Source organism: Equus przewalskii, chromosome 10 (assembly GCF_037783145.1).
Source record: "Equus przewalskii isolate Varuska chromosome 10, EquPr2, whole genome shotgun sequence".
NCBI lineage: Eukaryota > Metazoa > Chordata > Mammalia > Perissodactyla > Equidae > Equus > Equus przewalskii.
The window spans coordinates 36301596-36324216 of NC_091840.1; the positions used below are offsets into that span (position 1 = coordinate 36301596).

Sequence of the window (22621 nt, forward strand, 5' to 3'; positions counted from 1 at the left end):
AGCACACATTTTTTCCTTCTCTACTAAAAGGAACCAAGACTCCTTGGAGAAATGGTTGATTCCAGGGCTGAGGCAGGAAAAATATAAGATGAGCCTGGAATGTATTGTCACCAAAAGCAAGGAAGCACTCAAAAAATGATTGGGACATGTTAAAAGGACACAGGACCAGTTTGGGACAATTAAACCCAACCACTGGCCAAATCAGGGACAATTTGAACATCAAATTTATCAAAATAGGATAATGATATTTATTATCAGAGACAATATTTATGGAATAAAGTAAGAAAATGTGAATCCACCCTGATATAAATAATTAAAGGAGGGAGAAGGGAAGGGAAAGCTCTCCCTTCTAGCAGATAACGATTAACAGACATAGAAGGAATGATGGAATTAGAAAAATCATCATTTTACCACCATCACAGTAACTGATTCTGCCAAGAATTATCAACGGATACTAAAACTAGTGGATGAAAGTTGATGAGGAACAAGATATTTACATAGTCTAAAAGTATCTCCTTACAAATTACTTATTAATTACAAAGGGAAAAATGGTAACTTTACTGTGGATTAACCTACTGAACAAAACCTTAAATAAGTAATCAAAGTTACCATCACCAAGAAAATGACAAACTGACACCATGTGCCTCCTCAGATGATGTCCTGAGAAGGACATACATCACTTTTGCAATATTCCTGTCAAAAAGGCATAATCTGACTACAACCATGGGGAAACATAAGACAAATCCAAATTGAGGAACATGCTATAAAAAAGTGATTTGTACTCTTAAAAAACAAAGTAAGATCATGAAAGACAAGGAAAGGCCAAAGAATTATTCCAGATTAAAGAAGACTAAAAATACTTGACAACAAATTGCAACATGTGGTCTGGGATTAGATCTCAAATCTGCCGCCCCCCCCGACCCCCGCAAAAAGCTACAAAGGACATTATTGGGACAATTGGTAAAGTTTTAATATGAATCATGGATTAGACAGTGTTCTATCAATGTTATAGTTCCCGATTTTGATAAACGTATTGTTGTTATATAAGAGAAAGACTGTTCTTAGAAACACACACTAAGTATTTATAGTTAAAGGAATATGATGTCCACAGATTACTCTCAAATGGTTCCAAGAAAATGTGTATGCATGTGGAGCAAGAGAGTGAGCTAGCACATGCACATAAGCATGCAGAAGTGATAAAGCAATTGGGACAAGATGTTAACAATGGATGAATCTGAGAAAAAGGCATCAAGTCCTCTGTACTATTCTTATATCTTTTCTGTGAAATTATATCAAACGGAAAGTTAAAAAAATAAGCCAAACTAAAACAAATGTTTTTCTTGGCTCCCCAGTGCATATAATCAGTAATCAAAGCTGATAATTCACAGGGCGCTGGGCATTATTCTAAGTGCTTTATATCTATTACCTGGTTTAATCCGTTCAACAACTTTATGAGGGTGGTATTCTTTTTTTTTTGAGGAAGATTGGCCCTGAGTTAACATCTGTTGCCAATCTCCTTTTTCTTCTTTTTTCTCCCCAAAGCCCGAGTACATAGTTGTATATCCTAGTTGCAAGTCACCCCAGTTCTTTGATGTGGGATGCTGCCACAGTACGGCTTGACGAGTGGTGTGTAGGTCCACATCCAGGAGCCAAACTGGTCGACCCCAGGCTGCTGAAGCAGAGCACATGAACTTAACCACTTGGCCATGAGGCCAGCCCCAAGGTTGGTATTATTCTTATCCTCATCTTACAGGTGAGGAAACTGAGGCACTGAGAATTTATGTAACTTACCAAGGTCACAAAGCTAGAAAGGGGCAGAGCCGGGACTCAAGTGCAAGAGCGTGACTCCCAAACACTGTTACATTGTTTTTCCCTGCTTAAGTGGGGCAGAGGACAAGTGCTTCAGCAGCAGGATCCCTTTAATTTCAGAAAAGGCTTAATGATGATGGCAGACTCCTGGCTGATAAAGCTGAAGTTCCACCTTAGGCCCATTCCACAACTGAGACTAAGACGATGTCTCTAATAATTCTCATTCTGTAGGTCAGACCCGAGATTTAAGGTAGCTCCTCCTGTTATTGTGAGATCAAGAACTAACACAACAGTAGGTGGAATCACAGCCCTGCTGAGGGGCAAGAGATGGCAAGACCATGGATATGGCTAATAGGGAGTTCCAGACCCTTCCAACATTCTCCCTCTGGGAAAACAACCAACATTGGGCAGGTACACACACATATAGATATGTGCACTATATACCATTTATTGGGCATTTACTATGTGCCGGGCACCACACTCAATGCTTTCAGGATCACAGAGCTCCTAAGTCACCAAGCACAATTCAGACTTAGGTCAGCTATTAACACCGCTACCAAGCTGAATACCTCCATGTTACTGAGCTTTTTCCAAATTGCTTTACATACATCATCTCTAATCCTTATAAGACCCAACCTTACAGGCAGGGTATCTATTTTACAAATGAGAAAACCAAGCATCTAAAATGTAAAGTGACTTGCCAAATGGCATCCAGCTCTTAAGTAGCAAAGTCAGGATTTACACTTGGGTCTGGCTGTCTCCAAAGCCTGTGTTCTTCCACAGTAAATGGTAGTGAAGGCAGCCAAGCAGGTATCCTGGCAGTGGACAGCAAAGGGCAATCAGCTGGAGAGTTGGGCCATTGTGTTAGAGAGGAGTCAAGAGCACAGCTCAGCACTGGGTACAGGGTGTGGGGAGCAGGGATGGGATGGGACGGACTTACGGGCTTAGCAGAGCACTCTGTGAACAAGCCCTTACCAAGTGGGACAGACAGAGGAGGCTGGCTCCTGGACTAACAAAGGTCTTGTCTACCCAGTTAAGCTATTCTAGAGCTTTGAAAGAATAACACAATAAATACCTGTAATGCCCTGGCCCTCCTGAGACTAGGAAGATCACAAAGCATTCCTCCAAAGGCCACCTTGTTTGATTTGTTCAGTAATGCCTCTGATTGCAGTTCAAGAATTACCTCAAAAAAGTGTCAAAGCAAGGAAAAACACGAAGTAGAGAATGTATGTATTTTATTTATTTTTTTGCTGAGGAAGATTCACTCTGAGCCAATATCAGTGCCAATCTTCCTCTATTTTGTATGTGGGTTGCTGCCATGGCATGGCTGCTGACAAGTGGTGTAGGTCTGCACCCAGGAACCGAACCAGGGCTGCTGAGGCAGACTGCACCGAACTTAACCACTAGGCCATGGGGCCCTGAGAATGTATTTATTTTAAAGTGCACATGAGAAAGCCAAGAATTTGTGTGCTTTGTTTTTTTGTTTTGTTTTTTTTCTTAAAGATTTTATTTTTTTCTTTTTTCTCCCCAAAGCCCGCCAGTACACAGTTGTATATTCTTAGCTGTGGGTCCTTCTAGTTGTGGCATGTGGGATGCCACCTCAGCATGGCTTGATGAGTGGTGTCATGTTTGCGCCCAGGATTTGAACTGGCGAAACCCTGGGCTGCCGCAGCAGAGCACACGAACTTAACCACTCGGCCACGGGGCAGCCCCGTGTACTTTGTTTTAAGGAAGGGAAAGAAAAGGGTTTTCTAAATTTTATTTTCTAAAAATAAAAGGCTGCTCTTAAGCTAGTTAGACCCTTCTGTAGCACACCAAGGACCCCTCTCTCCTTGTACAGCAAAGCAGCCAGCCCTGGTAATGATTTAGGGGAGATTAACAAATATGTCAATGTCTATTTTCTGCTTAATTTAAAAGCGGCATCTATAAAGATTTTTGACTTCTGAACCCTGTTCTCCTGAAAGAAAGAAGGTAAGAATGAGGACGGGGATAAAGAGTGATTATCCTATCATTGATCGTTTGTCAGGAGCATTTCTTATTCACTGGACTATTGTAAAAAGCTAAGCTCTCGATCAATCCTGTAAGCTCCCTGTACAATTAAATATCTTGGAATGGTTTTCTTTCTTTCCTAGCCAGATTGCAGGGCCTCAGGGTTTTTAGGAAAGCAAGTCGGGGTGCACGCGCGCGCGTGTGTGTGTTTAAGAATATGCTACAGAGAGAAAAGTCATTCTTTTCTAGAATCCTACTTTAGGAAAAGGCTGAAACGGGGAAAGAGAGGTAGATTACTCCCATTCCTTCCTTCCTCAAATAAAAAGTCCCCATGAAATCTTAAAAATTCAAGCTTTAATTAAAAAGTTTTAAGGTAAAGTGTTAAATACAGAAGAGGCATTACCAGTCTGATCAAATAAGAGCTGACGTTGTTGAGATGTCACCATGTGCCAGGAGGATTGTTTAAGTACTTTTCATCTCATTTAATCCTCACAACAGCCCTAAAAGACCACTACCTTCAGATGAAGAAACTGAGGCACAGAAAAGTGAGTCGCTTGTCCCAGGCTACAACGCCAGGAAACAGTGGAGCTGGGATTTGAGCTCTGGTAGGCTAGCTTCAGAGCCCATGCTCTTTAAATGAAACAAGTTAAACTGACCCACAAGTGTCCAGAGGGCAGCAGCCTGTCAGGTGTTCCCAGGGCCAGGACATAATGAAAAGCCACATCTGTCCTCCATGGGGTCAAAGCTGAAGAGAAGCTCCCAAGGAGACAGCTGATTTCTGCAGCAGGAGGTGTTCTGCACCCCCGCCATGACACTAAGGGAGGGCCAGAGGAGGAGCCTGACCCTGAGGATGAGCAGACCACACCCTGTGCAGGAGGGTGAGACCTTTGAAGTTTGGAATAAAAACCAGATTGATAGGCTAGAAACACTCTACTCAGCCAAAGGCACTAGGTGACCTTGCAGAAATCTCTTTCCTCTTTTGAGCTCTGTTTCTCATTTATGTAACAACCCTAATCTGGCAAATAGGACGAATGTTTTATGAAAGAATATGATGTTAAATTAAAGTTTTGTCTTAAGCAAGCAATTTGCTTTGATTGGTTAAATACTTATGAAGCTAAAGAAAAGGACTGGACCACCCTCCCTACTAAGCTCCTGAAAATCTCAGATGTAAGAACACACACCATACCTCAACCTTGAGACTGAAAAATCAGCATTAAAAAGACTGGAATCTTATTAAGATTCAGAAGTACAAACATAAGTAGTTGTTTAAAAGATCTATGTAATCACATTTTCTATGTTGAAAGAAATTTCTCTATAAAGATAGTAAGAGGGTGAAAAAAATCCCTGCAAAACTATTTCTGTATCCATAACAGGTGTGCCTTTCCTATACAAAAGCATTCTTGAAAAACTGCGTAAATCAGATCCTGTTTTAAATGCGTTAAGGGAGCTATTTAGAAGGAACCCTGCAGTGAATCCTTTGGTAAAGCAAATAATCCTTTTGTAATGGGAATAATTTCTCCCAATGTATCTAGTTTTTTTCAAAATCCCATTTTCATATATCTGCTTTTCTTCAAAGGGGGCCATACCTATCTAAATACAACTGTATTTGCATATTGATTTTAACAGCAATCCTCTCAAGGGATGTTTAACCCTAAGGTTCCTTGCAATGGTGTTAGTGCTCTGCTGTTCACATTTTTTAAAATCATTATAGTAAACCCAGAGATTTCCAAAGAGGAGTAAAAAATTATATTACCCCCCTGCAGGCCTGTCCCCTGTGCTCCCATGCCAACATCCCACACAAGAGTCAGGAAACAGCACAGAATTCTCTGAATTCTAGTGGCAATAAACCTCGCAGTCTTTACTATTTTCTTTCCCTTAGTTGCTCCCCTGAGTCTGGCAGGTCGAGGAACAGGGATCTGGGTTAGCTGTGGCCAACCGGGGAACAGGCTCTCTCAGACATTTTCTGATGACAGCCTTCAGGCAGGTAGAAGTTCAAGTTCAGTCTAACAAAATGCCTGCCAGGTCTCTCCAGCCTGACAGAACTGTGAATCACTGCCTCCTGGGAAGAAGCAAGCCCAGGTGCTTTTCTTAACACAGAGTACTGGATCACACGAAAACGACCCCTTCTTCTTCCCAGATGTGGTCACTATTGTACTAAATTGCACCAAGCTAAAGAGCTTCTGAATGAGTGAGATGAGGTGGGTTTTAAGCTGCTGCTAACTTAAGGAGAAGACATGATCCCATCATCTCTACCTTCATTATGGAAAAACTTATGTTGTTTCTCATTGGCCTACCTACCACAGAGCCCAGTGTCTGGATGGCCACGGTGCCAGTAAGGATACTCCATGTACAAGAGGTGAGAAGGCCAGAAGCCACTTCCCAGACACGGGTATTGGAACTTCTTTCTTTCCAAGGCTTAACTTTCCAGGTAAGGACAGTGCTTTCTGCCTCAAATAAGCAACTCTGGCTTTTCTTAGCTTACGATATCTTGAAGATGGACACAAGAGATGGAAAAACATGCACAGCTCAGATACTTTGATCACCTCTACTACAAAAGCAGCTTAACCCCTGAATCCCCTTAATCCAAGGAAGTATCCTTTTCCTGTTATCCTGACTGCTAAATAGAAGGCCTGGGAGGAAGGCATTCCCAAAGTGTGTGTGTTTTTTGTTTTTTGGTTTTTTTTTGGTAAAGAAGATTGGCTCTGAGCTAACATCTGTGCGAATCTTCCTCTATTTGGTATGTGGGATGCCACCACAGCATGGCTTGATGAGCGATGTGCAGGTTCACACCCAGGATTCAAACCTGTGAACCCCAGGCCGCCAAAGTGGAGCATTCAAACTTAACCACTATGCCACTGAGTTGGCCCCCAAAGTTTTTTTTTTTTCTGCTTTATCTCCCCAAATCCCCCCTGTACATAGTTGTATATCTTAGTTGTGGGTCCTTCTAGTTGTGGCATGTGGGATGCCGCCTCAACATGGCCTGATGAGCGGTGCCACGTCTGCACCCAGGATCCAAACCGGCAAAACCCTGGGCCGCTGCAGTGGAGCATGTGAACTTAACCGCTCGGCCACAGGGGCAGCCCCCAAAGTTTTTTACAGACACATTTATCCTCACCTGCAGCCACAATACTCTATCTGCACCTGAGGTGCCTCAGGCCAGAAGGCATGCTGGGTGCTGGTTAGGCCTCGCAGGGCCAGCAGCAGTGCTCAGCCAGTGCTGCCGCTGCCCCTGTCAGACTGTCACTCCCAGGGCACGATCCATGTGGGCATAGCTGAGGTGCTGCATGGCAGGCTGCCCAGCTGCCTGGGAACAGGGCCATGACCGAGATGTGTGTCTGGAGCAGAATAAAGTGCCAGTATTGGGCACATTTGCCCGGGTGTTCTTTGTATTAAGGGAGAAGGACAGTGGGGAACTTACAATTGCTTCACAGTAGGGCTGGACAGTTCTCTATCTAAATTGATTTGTTACTTCCCTCTGAACACAAGAGGAGGCTAAGGATCCAGGAGGGGACCTCAGGTCACAGCAACTCAAGAGGCCAGGCAAGGAGGCCGTCCCGCTCCACAGCCACTCTCCCAGCTCCTGGTTCTGTGAGGAGGTAGAAGGACGTCAGAGAGACACAAAGAGGCCTTGGAGGGCTGGGGCTCCAATTCCAGAGAAGGAATTTAATTTCCTTAAGCCAACTAGAAAGGTAGGATGTTCACCTCCCTGTACAGACTCTACTGAGCCCTAGTTCTGAGAATCCAGGGTCAGGACTGGTCCAACAATGCAAGACTCTGGTAATGGGGATTACACCACATTTCTTTCTGGGTTAATTCTTCCCTTTTGCTCTGCCAGGAATCAATGTAGGTACCATTTTCACACTCGCTGTCATACTCACAGAACTGCAAACCAGTAATGAATAATCTCTCACCCAGACTAACTACATAAAATGGCAAAAAGGCGTTTTTTTAAAAATAAAAATTATGAAAGAGATGAAGTTACCTGCTAAGAAATGAAATATTACTAATTATCCTTAGAGAATAAACAGTAATTCTGTTTCTGAATACAGTCAATCAGTTGTGCATTGGTTTGTTTTAGTGATACGACAGCATGCTCCCCAGTGCAGAGGCTGGTTTGGGAAGAGATTGGGAACCCAAGATAACAGCCACTCCCACAGGCTTTCTCCTAAATCAGATTTTTCTCAGTGGAATTGGCTTTAGATCACAAAGGGAAAGAATTCTTATTTAATTTTGATCAGGCACAGTATTTAGCTGAGGTAAAATCTGGGGAAATCCTAAGAAAAGTAGAACACAGGGAACTAGAATTCCATCTGGGCTCTGACATACATTTACTTTGTATCTTGGATGATTTACCAACTCTTCTTTTTGCCTCAAACTCCCAATCTGGAAAATAAGGTCATTTTCACCCACTTTGTGAAAAAGCATTTTGGTATTTTGGTTCTAGGCATTGAGAAAGGAGCCAAAAGCTAACGTGAACCCACAAGGAGCTGGGTTCACAGCATGTTCTGTTACATCCCTGCTCATCTGTGGTGTCACAGACATGCCCGGGTGTGTAGGATCTCCCTGAAAGATGCAAACACCTGAGGGACAAGACCACTGCGGTTTCTCATTTCCTTTCCTATACCACTTGCTCCAAAAGCGGACCTCAGCCACAGAGAATGCTCGATGCCAAATACGGCATCTGCTTCTTCTAATGATTAAGACAGAAAGGAAACGATGCCAATCCCCATGTGTGAAAGATGCTTCACAGATTCAAAGCAAACGCACATTCATCTGATCCTCACATTAGCTAGGTGGGGGTGTTATCCCCACTTTCTAGATGAAGAAACTGATGTTTGAAGAAGTTGAACAGTTTATCTATGAGCAACATAACCAAGTCTTGTACAGTTATTTTATTCCAGATCTACTGTTCACATTCCCACACTGCCCTGGGCCAGAGCCTGCTTCACATTTAGCAGACTAAGGATTCTTTCTCTAGTGCCCTTTTGGTCAAGGTTAAATAAATATGGTTTTCTTCAATGCAGATAGGAAATTGATAATGAGATGATTTGTAACAAATGATTAAACGACCATCACTTGGGAGTCTCCTCCCTCTCCCCTTCCTGTGTTTCAAAAGCTAAAAGGCACTGGGTGAAGATGGGAGTGGTATCACTTTCCTTCAAGAGAAAGAAGCTTCAGCCCCACACCCCTCACCATCCAGTCGTTCTGCAAACAGATGTCAGAGAGGATCCCTCTTCCTACCACCCAGTTACTCTGAAGGGATGATAACAGCCATTGGGGGGTTAAAAAGAGGCAGTGAACCCCCAGTTAATGAGCAGGAATTCAGCAGGCAGTGTAAGATAAATGGAGCTCTCTCTGCTTCTGCTAGAGTCAGCATGAACTGCGGCCCTGCGGCTTGTTTGTGGCAAATGGAGTGCGCGAAATATCAAAGGGCAGTGATCCAGAAGAAGACCGACTTTGACAAATTTTAAATTGGCCAGAAAGAAAACCAGCAAAAAAGAAAAAAAAAAGAAAAAAAAAAAGAGAGAAAATTATGCAATTCACTGTGTCCTGCAATTGTGGCACTGCTGCCTTTGTACAGAATTAGTGGTAAAAACAGCAGCAACGATTGCCGGATGCTGGGAGCAATTATGAGCCATCTAAGTGAGATGCTTATCAGTGGCTGAAGCTTTTAGAGCTCTCTCTCTGTACAGTTGTGAGTAACTTGCTCTTGAGCTGCAGTTACTTTAATTAAAGTGTATGGTGTTGGTCAGAAGTAATTATCCTCTTTGGAGAAGAAAGAGAAAAAACCCACAACAATTCTGGGTGGCAATAGATTTTAGAAACAAGTCTGCCAATTTCTTGTTGTATGTGTGTACTTCCCATAAAAGGATCAGGCTGTGGTGAGTTAGAGTTATTGGTGGTTGTTAGCTAATGGCAAACAATGGGACACAAATACGGTTTATTGTAACCCAAGTCACTGTGTTTGGCAGGCAACCTGGCTCAGGGCTCCAAATGCCAGGATGTGCAGGCAAACACTCAGAAGTTCTTGTGTCTTTAGATGGTGAGGATATGAAGAGTCTACAAATGGTACTTTATTAATTAAATTACTAATTGGAACATAAATGAGCTAGCATTTCTTCTTTATGCCTTTCATTCACCGTTTCACTACCTTTTAAAGACAATCTCTGTTCCTTTAGAAAAAATCAAAACAAACCAGCAAACAAAAGAACCTCAAGCAATTATCTTTACTAACATAGTAAGGGGCTCCATGGGAGACGTTGGCGGAAAATCAGTGTTTTAAAAGACTCGGAAATTCATTCAGACTCTGGACTCAACACAGGGCTCCCATGGTTCAGTCCTATGTTCACACTGCTAGTGCCTTCCAAGGGCTCCAGAAACGAACTAGCAACGGAGGATGGCTGGAAGCACCCAATGCAGAGGCTCCAAGGCAGTGGCTGCTGCAACCTCTGTTTGGAAGCACACAGTGCAGTCTCTACTTCCATTTCTCTAGCTCAGGGTGGCCCCACAACACTGCCTGGGTAGTCTCCAGCTTTTCCATCCCATGACACTGACACTCACATCCCTCAGAAATGAGGCTGGCTTGTCCAAAGAGACAAGTAGAGACAGGACATCTAAGTCTAGCATATTCTCTGCCTGATTAGCCTGCCCCCAACAGCAACTTCTAGCTAATCATTCTTTACAAGGACATCCACAAGCCTAGAAAGATGGGCTATTTGAACTGTAAAGAAATATCAGAAGAAAAATCAGGTGACTTTTGCTTTTTTAGAGACCACTTTCCCTCCTATTACACACACTATTTCATTCTACTAGGTTTCTTACCATATAGAGGACAGTAAATAAAGATTATCATGAATTTGATCAAATGCTTCAGTGCCTCCTCCCCTGGCCTATGAATGCACTCATTACAAATCAGTTGAATGGCTCATTGATTTGCCAGGAGGACAAGCAGACATACCCAATCGCTCAGCCAAGTGGATGTAGACCGGGTCCACCCGACGCATGGTTTTCACCAGATCCTTTCTGCGGAATTTGATTTCTACTGTCCCTTCTGGCTCCAAAATTGAGCCCCTAGATCAGAGAGAAAGAAAACAAAATAAAAATAAAGGCACTTTAAAGGAAGGAGACTACAGAATGAGGCCAGTTACAATTTGTGGACCAGGAAATAGCTTCATTATGGTTTTGCCCACCCATGGTTCACAGAAGTAACCCCAGGGGGAGAAGCAGGCACCAGAGAAGTGTCTAAGTGAGGTATGAGAAAGGCCTGGCAAAAAGCAGTTAAAATAATTCTCATTATTACACCAGGCTACTTCCATCTCAGAGGCAGAAGAATACAGATTCCACCACCTATAGCTGACAAGGGTAACAGGAATCCATTATTTTCCAGGAAAAAAAAAATGATGATGTAGGCGCAGTGGTAGGGAACAACCTCCAGCACGTGGGCCATACAATGAGGGGTCGATGCTGGTGAGTCTGCTGGTAGGACTCGGACAGACTAGGCCAGGCCAAGCAGTAGAGAAAATGTTCTGCCTACTGCTGGAAAATGAAAGGTCTCCGCATTACTTCTAGTAGCATACTAATAATGCTCTGTTACCAGGAACTTTACCCTAAACACCTTAAAAAAAAAAAAACAAAAAAACAACTCCTTTTACATTTTTTTTTTTTTTGAGGAAGACTAGCCCTAAGCCAACATCTGCCAATCCTCCTCTTCTTGCTGAGGAAGACTGGCCCTGAGCTAACATCCATGCCCATCTTCCTCTACTTTATATGTGGGACGCCTACCACAGCATGGCGTGCCAAGTGGTGCCATGTCTGCACCCGGGATCCGAACTGGTGAATCCCAGGCCACAGAAGCAGAATGTGCACACTTAACCGCTGTGCCACCAGGCCGGGCCACCTTTTACATTTAAAAAAAATTACAGCTAATGCTTACTGTGTGCATGGCACTGTTCTAAGTGCTTACATATCAATCTTCACAATAATCCTATGCCCAGTCTACATCGACTACGAGGTAAGGTACTATTACCTTCATTTTACAGATGAGGAACTAAGGTACAGGAAGTTAAGAGACATGTCTAAGTGTAACAAGCGACAGAGTTGGATTTGAAACCAGTCTTTTTTTTTTTTTAAAGATTGGCACCTGAACTAACAACTGTTGCCAATCTTTTTTTTTCTTCTGCTTTTTCTCCCCAAATCCCCCCAGTATTTAGTTGTATATTTTTTTAGTTGTGGTCCTTCTAGTTGTGGCACATGGGACGCCGCCTCAACATGGCCTGATGAGTGGTGCCATGTCCATGCTCAGGATCCGAACCCTAGGCCGCCGAAGCGGAGCGTGCAAACTTAACCACTTGGCCTCAGGGCCAGCCCCTGAAACCAGACAGTCTTGTTCCCAAGTCTGCAGAGGAACTGTCTTTGATCTGACATCAGATCGGGGCTAGGTTAGGACTTAAAAATAATAAATTCCTACATACAGAATGCTAGCCTATTGATTTGACAATAAAACTACTGGACTCTACTAAGCAGGTTTTGAAATGGGAGGCTGAGGTTTTTGGGAAAAGAGACACACAAGTGCTCTAATAAAACAACTGGATGTAGGAATTGGCATGGAAAAAGTCAAGGAAATATGGCGTGAAATTTACCTACTTTGGAAAGGTTTGAAAACAGATTACGAAAGGAAGCTGGATTAGATCTATTTACTTAAGTACTCTCGTGTACCACTTCCCAACAAAAGCCTGGGACTTTCTCTTGCAGTACTTTGGGTGCTACAAACACAGTGTCGTCCCAGTCTCCTAAAATGCCAGAGTGAGACACTGGACTCTGAGGGAGAAGCCTTGGTCTGGAACCACAGAATGCAGGTGCTGTGGTGCACCTCAGTGATCCCTCAGCTTGTTCTACAGACAAGGAGAAGCAGCCAGGGAGAGTGAGGACTGATCCAAGTTCCTCACCAGTCAGTGGCAGAGCTGGGTTAAGACCCTAGAACTCCAGACTAATGATTCAGTCCTTCCACTCTGACTAGCTTAAAGCTCCCTCTGCCACACACCTAAGAAAGAGATAGTGAACAGGCATATCTGAACAAGAGAAGGAGAGATCTCTCTGAGTTTGGGGGTGCCTGGTTTAGAGGACTTTGTGGTAAAAGAGTCCAGGGTGGGGGAACCACATTGAAAAAGCCTGACTCTAGCCTGGTTTCTTTCTCATACCAGTAGACTCTACTTAGAGAGCCTATTTTTCTGACTTTGAAGCTCTCTGGGAATGGACATATTCAAATAAAGTTCTTTTGGTTATAACATTCTCCAGGAGGAAACCAACAGCTAGAGGATCCTTAGAGGCGGTGAATGGAAATAAGGAAAGAGTGCTACCTGCTTTCTCGGTCAGCATACATCTCCATGTGCCGGGGGTTGATGGTGGGGTCAATCACCACCCAGGAGCCACCCCGAAGCTCGGCCTGGGGAGGAATGTAAACCATCACAGGCTGAGAGCACTCCCGTAAGCCATCCACGATGTAAGCACCAAACTTCAGCACTTGGTCATACATATCTATGGAGAACAAGACAAATCAGAAATCATGAAACAGGGCTTCCAAACATTGTTCACATCATGGCACACACAGAAAACAGTATTTATATGGCTCACTGTGCCTCCATGAGGAGGATGCTCATGGCCAGAGGTGACAGATCTGGGGGTTCAAGACTCCAGAAAATCTTCACAAGCATAAGAGAAGTGTACTGTCTTTCATAAGATACACTGTGCAGGCCGTATGGATTGCATATCCATTTTATATCCTCCCTGAATTTCTGTACTCAGGTTTCACCACATTAATTCACACTTGCTCTACAGATGTTGAGTATTTTTCATGTCAATATGTGATCTCTCTCACTACATTAACTTTTCTGAAGGAAGGAACTATTTAGGCTCTTTTCAATTCTTCTCAGGATACTTAGCATGTGATAAGCTCTTAAAATGTGCAGCTAATGGAAATGGATCCTTCAAAAATTTTGTCTTCAGGGCTAGCCCAGTGGTGTAGTGGTTAAATGTGTGCACTCCACTTTAGCAGCCCAGGGTTTGTGGGTTCAGATCCCAGGCGTGGACCTACATACCACTCATCAAGCTATGCTATGGTGGCGTCCCACATATAAAATAGAGGAAGATTGGTACAGACGTTAGCTCAGTGACAATCTTTCTCAAGCAAAAAGAGGAGGATTGGCAACAGATGTTAGCTCAGGGCCAATCTTTGTCACCAAAACCAAAAAATTTATCTTCAAAAACTGCATCTTTCATCTTTGTATCCCCAGTGTCCTGTCTAGTGCCTGGAACATAGTTAGTCCTCAGTAAGCATCTGCTGAGTGAATGAATGAATAAATGAATGAGCACATAAATACTTGGGAAAGAACACAACAAGAAAGGAAAACAAATTAAGTCTTTAACAGTTGCATTTTTATTAGGGTATCAATGAGAGAAAAAAAAATTTAAAATGCTTAGGTATTTATTGGAAATACCACATAGCCCATATAAAAAGAGGAACCACCTCTTTGTTCTGCTAAAGAGTATACTCTGTAATCCCTCCAAGGCCAGGAGAAACCTGAAGAAAAGGGACTCCTGATGCACAAATAAAGTGAGTCCTTGGAAAGCAGGATCAGCTATTTATTTCCCAACAATCTATGACTTCTTCCCATTTCCTAGCTCACTAAAGTCTAAATATTGCTAAAGTTTTAGGTTTATGATTCCAGAAGTTTAATGAGTATTTCAGTGGAACCACAATGGATCCTTTTTAAACACCAAATAACAGGTTCAGCTGTGTTCAAACTTTCCTATCAAAGAGAGGATCTCAATTTGGAATAAATCAATTCTGGAAATCCAAAGCAAAGAAGCATTTTTCAGTAAGTTTAAAGCAAACCAAATAGAAAATGTTTTCAGCATAGTTACTGACAAATTAAACTGCCACCTTCTCCAAAGTGAAAATGGCTCTCTATATACAAGCCATCAGTGAGCACAGTACACTGCAAGGCATGTTCCTTTCTCCCTGGCTGGTCTGTGAAGACTTCAGAAATTCCAAAAATTCATAAGTTGCTCCAGGAAAAACTCCCTATTCTATGTGGAATGTGTATGGTCATATACTCTGCATATATGATCAGAGCAAAGACATTTATTCCTTTGGGAGGAAAGCAAAGACCAAAAAAATTTACTGCTAATTACACAACTGCTGTATGAAGAGCAGGGAATAAAGGACTTTAAGCGCTTAACGCTAATTCTGTGGTTATGAAAATAATTGCTCAGTTCAAATTATTTTAACTAAATTAATTCTTTAGTGGATATTTCAACCAGTGCTACATAATAAAATAATTGTGTAATTAGCAGTACATTTTTCAGTGCTGCCAAGAGTACAGTCTCAGAAAAAGTAACAGGAAGAAGTGGCCCAATGGTATCAGGCACAGAGAAGAAATGAGAGGCACAGATAAAAGGAGAAAGTAAAACAGAAAACAGCACCAAAAAAGTCACTCTACACGAAAAAGAAAAAAGCAAGTTAGAGGTAAAGGAAGACAAAGTTTCCAACCTCTTCACTCACTTCTGCTTATTAAAGGCATATCTACATCAAAATCTGCCTCTGTACCATGATTAACAGACCCAGCTTCCAAAAAGAATGGGACTTTATTTAAAACGTACTCTCATTTATTTAATTCAAAAAACTTAATTTCATAGTACATGTAAATAGTGTGTTTGGCATAAAGTTGAGTATGTGTACATTTTATTTTTGTGGAATGGACTTTGGTCCCTCTTTTTCATCATCATGGCCAGCTTACTGCGTACCAGGGAGTGTGATTACATATACACACATACAAGCCATTTAATCATCAGAAAAAGCATCTTCTTCTTATATTGAAGGTGCAGATGTGTGAACTGAGGCTTAGTTAAATAAGTGAGTAAGTGGCAGAGATAAGACTTGAATACAGATCTTTCTGGCTCTAAAGTCCACATTCTACTACCTCATTCTTTTCTTTTTTTCTTTTTTTTGAGGAAAATTAGCCCTGAGATAACTACTGCCAATCCTCCTCTTTTTGCTGAGGAAGACTGGTCCTGAGCTAACATCCGTGCCCATCTTCCTCTGCTTTATACGTGGGACACCTACCACAGCATGGCTTTTGCCAAGCGGTGCTGTGTCCGCAACCGGGATCTGAACCAGCGGACCCTGGGCCGCCAAGAAGCAGAACGTGCGAACTTAACCACTGCGCCACCGGGCCAGGCCCAACTACCTCATTCTTACCTCATCATTCTTATCGCTGGGAAAGAGCATGAGGCTGGGGCAACCTTTCCAGCATCTGATACAATGACTGAGTAAAATAAAAACCAAAAAAGAGATTTGAATAAATGAATATTTCTAAATTTTGCCCGTTTTTTTGGGATGTTCCGAAATGTCAGAAAGGGTACTGATGACAATACCAGCTATGCGAAGGGCTTGGAGCTAACTGCCACACAATTACCTTCAGGCCCCAAGACTGTGAGTAGAAAAGTGGCATCAAGTTTCATTAAAGCTGACAAGCTTAGGACTGAAAACAATGCTTCCATCTAACCTGGAACACCAAGAGACCACAACCCATTCACCAAAACACCCAAAAAGCAACAAAGGCTATTCAAATATAAACAAACACATCTACAGACAAACTCCACAAATGACATTATTCTGAACCACAGCTGCCCTAAACCACCATTTTGAAAGGCACTTGGCAACAATCTGAAATACTTTTGTCTGAAATCCCTTCACAGTTAAGAAACAGAGCAAAAGCACAGCCAAGAGTAGCAGGGGAGGGGCCTCCCAGGGTTTAGGCCAGCAATCAGTCTAGTGAATTTTTGAGCTATGTATATGCTGACTGTCAATTCTCCAGCCCCGAGAAATGAAGCTGGGAATGGAAAATACTGATAGGTTCTTCACTGAAGAGGCGGGAGCTTGGAGCTTGCTGAGTATTCTGGGCAAAGTACATCTGCCTGAACGGTGATCACACAGTGTGTTCTCAGCACCCAGGCACCACCCCTGCCCAGGGCCTTCACTGTTACACAACATGGATAAAGCGTGGCATCCACATGTACCAAACAAGGGAGCAGGGTGGCAGGGTCTTTCCACAGTGCCCCATCTAGAAACTAGAAGGATCTTATTGGCTTGAGGCGAGATTATGTGTGAGAAGCTGAAGGTAAACATTAGGCATACACACACCGCATACACATAATGTTTCTTGTGAGTTCATTATGGCCAGCTGACATTGTATTTCTACATCCAAGTAATCAGAGAGTTTAAAATAGACTTTCATTCCAGTTAAAGTTTTCAATAAATGTTTTTTTATTGTTATTTATAACCTGTCCCAGGAAAAAATAATAAGTATAACATGAAAAGCCAACTGAGAGTGACCCTGTAGCACTAGCAGTGAGGCAGCTTAATATCACTGGGATTTGCATCCTATCAAGCTATTCATGCTGAGGCTGGGACCCTGGTGCTAATTTCTAGTAAATTTCACGCTTGATGTCTCCCTGTTGTGGGTCATTGCCGGTTCGTCTAAATAAACTGCTTCCAAATGGCTCTTCCATCTAAATATTCAGCCAGTTTTTATAATTTAATTTTGCATTATGCTGAATAGCCTTCCGGCCAGATAGAACTCATTGGAAAAAAAGCACCAATACCATCTTGACATGCTTTTATTTATTTATTTATATTTTTACTGCTCGAATTAGACCTCCTAGGCCGACTAGTAAAGAGTTTTTTTTTCCCTCCACTAATGTCAATTTTCAGCATAGCAAGAGCTGTCTCTAATCTTTTCCTACTCATTACACACAATTTTGGAGTCATTTTACCCACAGTGCAGTCGGCTCCTGGCTGTGTGTTTGTGTGCACTGAGGGATGGCATAATTGTTTATTTTCCCTCCCTGCATAATCCCCAGCCAGTATTGAAACCAAAACTGCAAACATCTCCCCAAGGGATATGGAATGACTCTCAGCTTAGGTCCCTTTACATGAGATAATATGTAGGAAACATCCTGACCTGTATGTAAATATGAAAGGCAGATGTTCTTTCCCTTCCTACTTTCACACTGATCTCTATCTTCCCCAAAGCTTATTTGTCTTAAGTGATGTATAAATGGATGTAGCAGCACCAAAATTCAGAAGACAAGGCTGGCCCTGGTCTGTATCAAGCCAATAACTCATTTTTGACCAGGGGCATGGGGGAGGGGAAAATGGGGAGTTACTGTTTAACGGGTACTTTACATCAGGGATGACGGAAAAGTTTTGGGTATATATGGTGGTGATGGTTCCACAACACTGTGAACACATTTAATGCTGCTGAATTATACACTTACAAATGGTTAAAATGATAAATATTATGTTATGCATATTTTGCCACAATAAAAAAACATAACATTTCTGAGCTCTTGAAGTTTCTTCTCACAATAACCAAGGACAACCCCAAAGCAGAGGAGAGGTAGATGGATAATAACTTTCTCAGGAACCTAGATATTCTATTCTAGGGATGTTCTGGTAAATCTAGTTCTGGTCCTAGGCTCTAAAATCAGCCAACTGTGCAACAGGAAGTCAGACAGATCTGTGTTCCTATCCTAACTCTGTCATTTTTTAGCAAAATCATCTTGAGAAATTTACTTAACCTAAACCTTAATTTATATAAATTGCAGATAATAATATAACCTACCCCTTAGAGGTGCTTGTTGTGATGATTATGTAAGGTAATGCATGCAAAACGCTTAGCACAGTTTCTAGTGAAAAGAGCTCAATGAATCTTATTGTAGTTCTTATTGTTGCAGGGCTGGCAGCCAATCTGGGCCTGAGCCAAAATATGTAGCAGAATTGAAGCTTTTCCTACAAGTGGCACATGGCTAACTTTTCAACTCTGAACTTATTAGGACAAAATAGCCAGGCTGACTTACTCCTAAGTAACGTCAGCAAGAGTACATACTCACTGGCCCCTTAGAAGAGAGGTAAGTAAGGAGTAATACTATTGAATTCTCTCCTAAACCTTAATATAAATCTGATAGCCAAGGAATTTGGGATCAAGTGAAATCTGATGCTAAATGAACCTCAGATATATACATGAAAGGGGTTTCAGGCCCCTCCTCCAAAAAAACCCTTCAATATAGTATCATCCTCTTTTGAACACTTGGTGTTTTGTTTATACATTACAGATTTATCATTCTGCCCAAGACATTTTTCTTGACTCCTTGAGGCAATATCTGTTTCTGACTTATTATTGTTTTCTCTCAAGTAGCTGGTATAGTTCCTTGAACATAAAAACTCAATAAAAATGTGTAGGATTGACTTGCTTGACCTATACTCTCAATATTTCATGGTATTTCCACTGATTTATCATCTTGGTCAAAAAATAATTCACCTTGATAGCCTAAGATAAAGTACAGAAACATTAATTTGCATGTATAGTCCAAATCTGCCCCAAGAAAAGTGTAAAATGTAGTAGTTTCCAGCAAAATGAGCAAAGGGGAACTTTTCAACTAAAAAAAAAAAAATCATCCTAGTTGTGTACATTTTGCCAGGGAGGCCTGGCAATACAGGGCTTTTCCTTGCCAGGAAAGGGAAAGTTCTTGGCATAATGCTCTCTCTACACATGACTGCTGATCTATAAAAAGGTAACTTACTCAGGCTTTTCCTCCCTCCAAGCTAGAGATGCTCCTGCCCAAGGTATTTCTGGGTGCCCTATTGGGAGTTCATTCTTTCACATTTTATATGCCCTTATTTCTGATCACACTATTCACTTCAACAGTAGCAACTCCTCCTTCCTTCCATTCCCCTAACCCATGCTATTCCTTTGGAGCCCTCAGGCCTCCCCTGATGAAGGAAGTAGACACTCATCAGCAAACTCGTCCCCTCCTGAAATACACTCTCTGGCCTCAGCATGGCCATGAATCTCTAGCCACTGGAGAGAGTGCTTCACTACTGAAAGAGGTTATTGAGTGTGTTTCCTTTGGCTTTCCTGAACTGTCCACAGTGGCTTTGCACATAGAGGACTCTTAGTAAATGGTGATACTGGCTGCCTAATCACTAAGCAATGCCCATAGCACAGAGCAGAGCTTTTATAATAATGTTCTAATATGCTGGAGCCACAGGCCCAGGGCTGTTGCTGGATAACAACAAAACATATCACAAATTGCCACAAAGAACAGCCTCTGGTACAGAATTCGTTTGTTTTCTTCTGGTGAAGGCTAATTTCAAGATCTATCTTGGTCATCATGGAGCATTAAAGAGTAACATCAACAAAGAGTATGGCCAGAAAAAAGGGACATAGACTAGCACAATCATGTTTCCCTAGACCATCAGAAGAGTCCATCACTTACCTGTGAAAGCTAAATCCACAACAGCAGCCCACCTAGGTAATACTAGTAGAGTGTTGTGGAATTTTGTAGGGAATTGTAAAACGTATTGAATTTTCCCATTCAATTGCAACTCAGAAGATATCTCAGAGGGAGCATAATCCCCAAAAAGCCTAGGGTGATGGGCTGTCAGGACAACCACAGGCTCTGCCCAGTATAAACCGTCCCTCTCCCCACTGCAGGGTTCTGGAGAATCAGTCATGTCCCTCCGGCCCACAGCTAAGTCAATCACCTTTCATTCCACCAGAGAAGCCTCTCCAGTTGGCAAAGACCATCAGAGGCAGCCCTTCACGGTTGAAGTCCTTGATAGCCTGATAGGTCTTAAAGGCAGAGTCTGGGAACCAAACCTGGCCAGCTTGTTGGATGATCTATTGGGAAAAGTCAGAGAGAAAGAGAAGATTAACAACATGGTCTGAGGGGGAATCTCTCTGAGGTGAACAAGGTTTTACTGATTAAAAACTCAAAATCAAACCAAACAAACAAAATCTGTTGTTCATCAAGAAATCATCCTTGAAGTAAAAAAGAAAGGATCCTAGATCTTTGACTTTGTTAAATACTCCTCTTTTTAAGTCCTGATTACACCACTACTCTTTAGTTAAAAGGGGGAAACCTTACTGCTTCTAATGGAAAATGCAGTGTTAGGAATCCTTGTTCTAGGCTACCCGAAGGCACCTTTAAGTGACTCAACTACACAACTCTTCAAAGGAAGCCAATTGTAGATAGCCTCCAAGTCCTGTCACCCCTGTGCTTAGTACATCTTTTCTTGTACTGTGGCTAAGGAAAAGACACTTCATGTCACCCTACTGAATACCTCCACCCCAGCATTCCAGACCCCGCATTTTCTGGATGTTGTCAGGATGTGAAAACATAATCATCTTTCTTAAAAAAGACGGGTTGTGGTGTTCACAATTGGCGTTAGGGCAGACTTCATTATTAATTCCAGTAGTAGCTCTTCTATGTGTGTGCTCAGAAAATCTGGGACCAAAGAGTCCTCAGCATTGTCTCAGATGCCTTTCTATAAGACCACATCCCCAAGAAAAGCAGATTCTTGGGCCGGTGCCGTGGCTGAGTAAGTTTGCGTGCTCTGCTTTGGTGGCCCAGGGTTTTGCTGGTTCGGATCCTGGGCGTGGACATGGCACTGCTCGTCAGGCCACGCTGAGGCGGCATCCCACATGCCACAACTAGAAGGACCCACAACTAAAATACACAACTATGTACTGGGGGGATTTGGGGAGAAAAAGCAGGAAAAAAAAAAAGAAGATCGGCAACAGTTGTTAGCTCAGGTGCCATTCTTTAAAAAATCAAAGAAAAGCAGATTCTTTTCTAGCATCAACAAGACCACTGAAAATAGCCTATTTAATTTGTTAGGCAGAATTAAACTCACAGTCCATTTAGAGTCATCTTAAAAGTGAGCACATGATGGTCTGAAATCATTCAAGGCTGCTAGACTGCCCTTCCTTCCAAAGTCGGTGATTTGGGCCAGCCCGGGGGCATAGTGGTTAAGTTTGTGTGCTCTCCTTAGGCAGCCTGTGGTTCGTGGGTTCAGATCCCAGGCACGGACCTACTCCACTCATCAAAGCCATGCTGTGGTGGCATCCCACATACAAAATACAGGAAGACTGGCACGGACATTAGCTCAGTGACAATCTTCGTCACATAGATAGATAGATAGATAGATAGATAAAGTCAGTGGTTTGCAATGCTCCCAATAAATCTCCAGGCTCCACAGAAGGGAAACAGAACTCCAAGCACAGGTGCACAGGGGACTTGAGGTGACCTACCTTGGCTTCAGAATCCAGGTTTGCAGGATCAGCTGGGATACTTAGTTCCACTGTTCGGGTTTCCACGGCAACTACTCCCACAGGTATTCCTCCTAGCCTGATAAAAAATGAGCCACATAAGAACTCAATGTATAATGTCAACATTACAGCTAGTCATTTATTTTCCAATCCCATATCAAAACATTGGGGGGAAAAAACTGGAAACAAATACAGAGAGCAGGGGGAAATCTGATTCTTCTAGGGATAAAATGTGAGACTCTACAGATTTGGTAAATTTGGTACATTTTTGTAAATATGGTGGGAAATTGCCCTCAAAATCACTCCTATTCCCCACCACAGGATAAATTCAAACCAAGGGTTGTACTAGGGGAGCCTCTGCATTTGTGCATTCTGCATTGTGCAATAGCCTGGCATGTGTGCATGCACACATACACACACACCCATCTTTGTGGTTGCCAAATTAAATTTCTCAGTTCACCCTAGAATATCTCTTTGGTGAAGACGGAGGGAAATGGTCTGAAAGGCAGGAGGAACCTGAAACTTTCAGTAACTGTTTTAATGAATGCTGGCATTGCTGGACCAGAACTGCAGTTTTCTATGGAGTACTAATAACGTGGTTCCAGATAAGATCTGAGGGTACAGTAGGTCTTATCACTGGGCATGTGGAT

General features: G+C 42.4%; 1 protein-coding gene across 17 annotated transcripts in view; it reads right to left on the minus strand.

Annotated features, from left to right (window-relative positions):
• Window positions 1-22621, minus strand: part of ACACA (acetyl-CoA carboxylase alpha) — a 280736-nt gene that overhangs the window by 14359 nt on the left and 243756 nt on the right. For all 17 annotated transcript variants that reach the window (XM_070562412.1, XM_070562410.1, XM_070562418.1 and 14 more), the window contains 4 exons: window positions 21954-22050; window positions 20405-20540; window positions 13155-13332; window positions 10757-10869 (listed from right to left, as the gene is read on the minus strand). In XM_070562412.1, the coding sequence (XP_070418513.1) occupies window positions 10757-10869; window positions 13155-13332; window positions 20405-20540; window positions 21954-22050 (524 nt within the window). The remainder of the gene's footprint in view (window positions 1-10756; window positions 10870-13154; window positions 13333-20404; window positions 20541-21953; window positions 22051-22621) is intronic.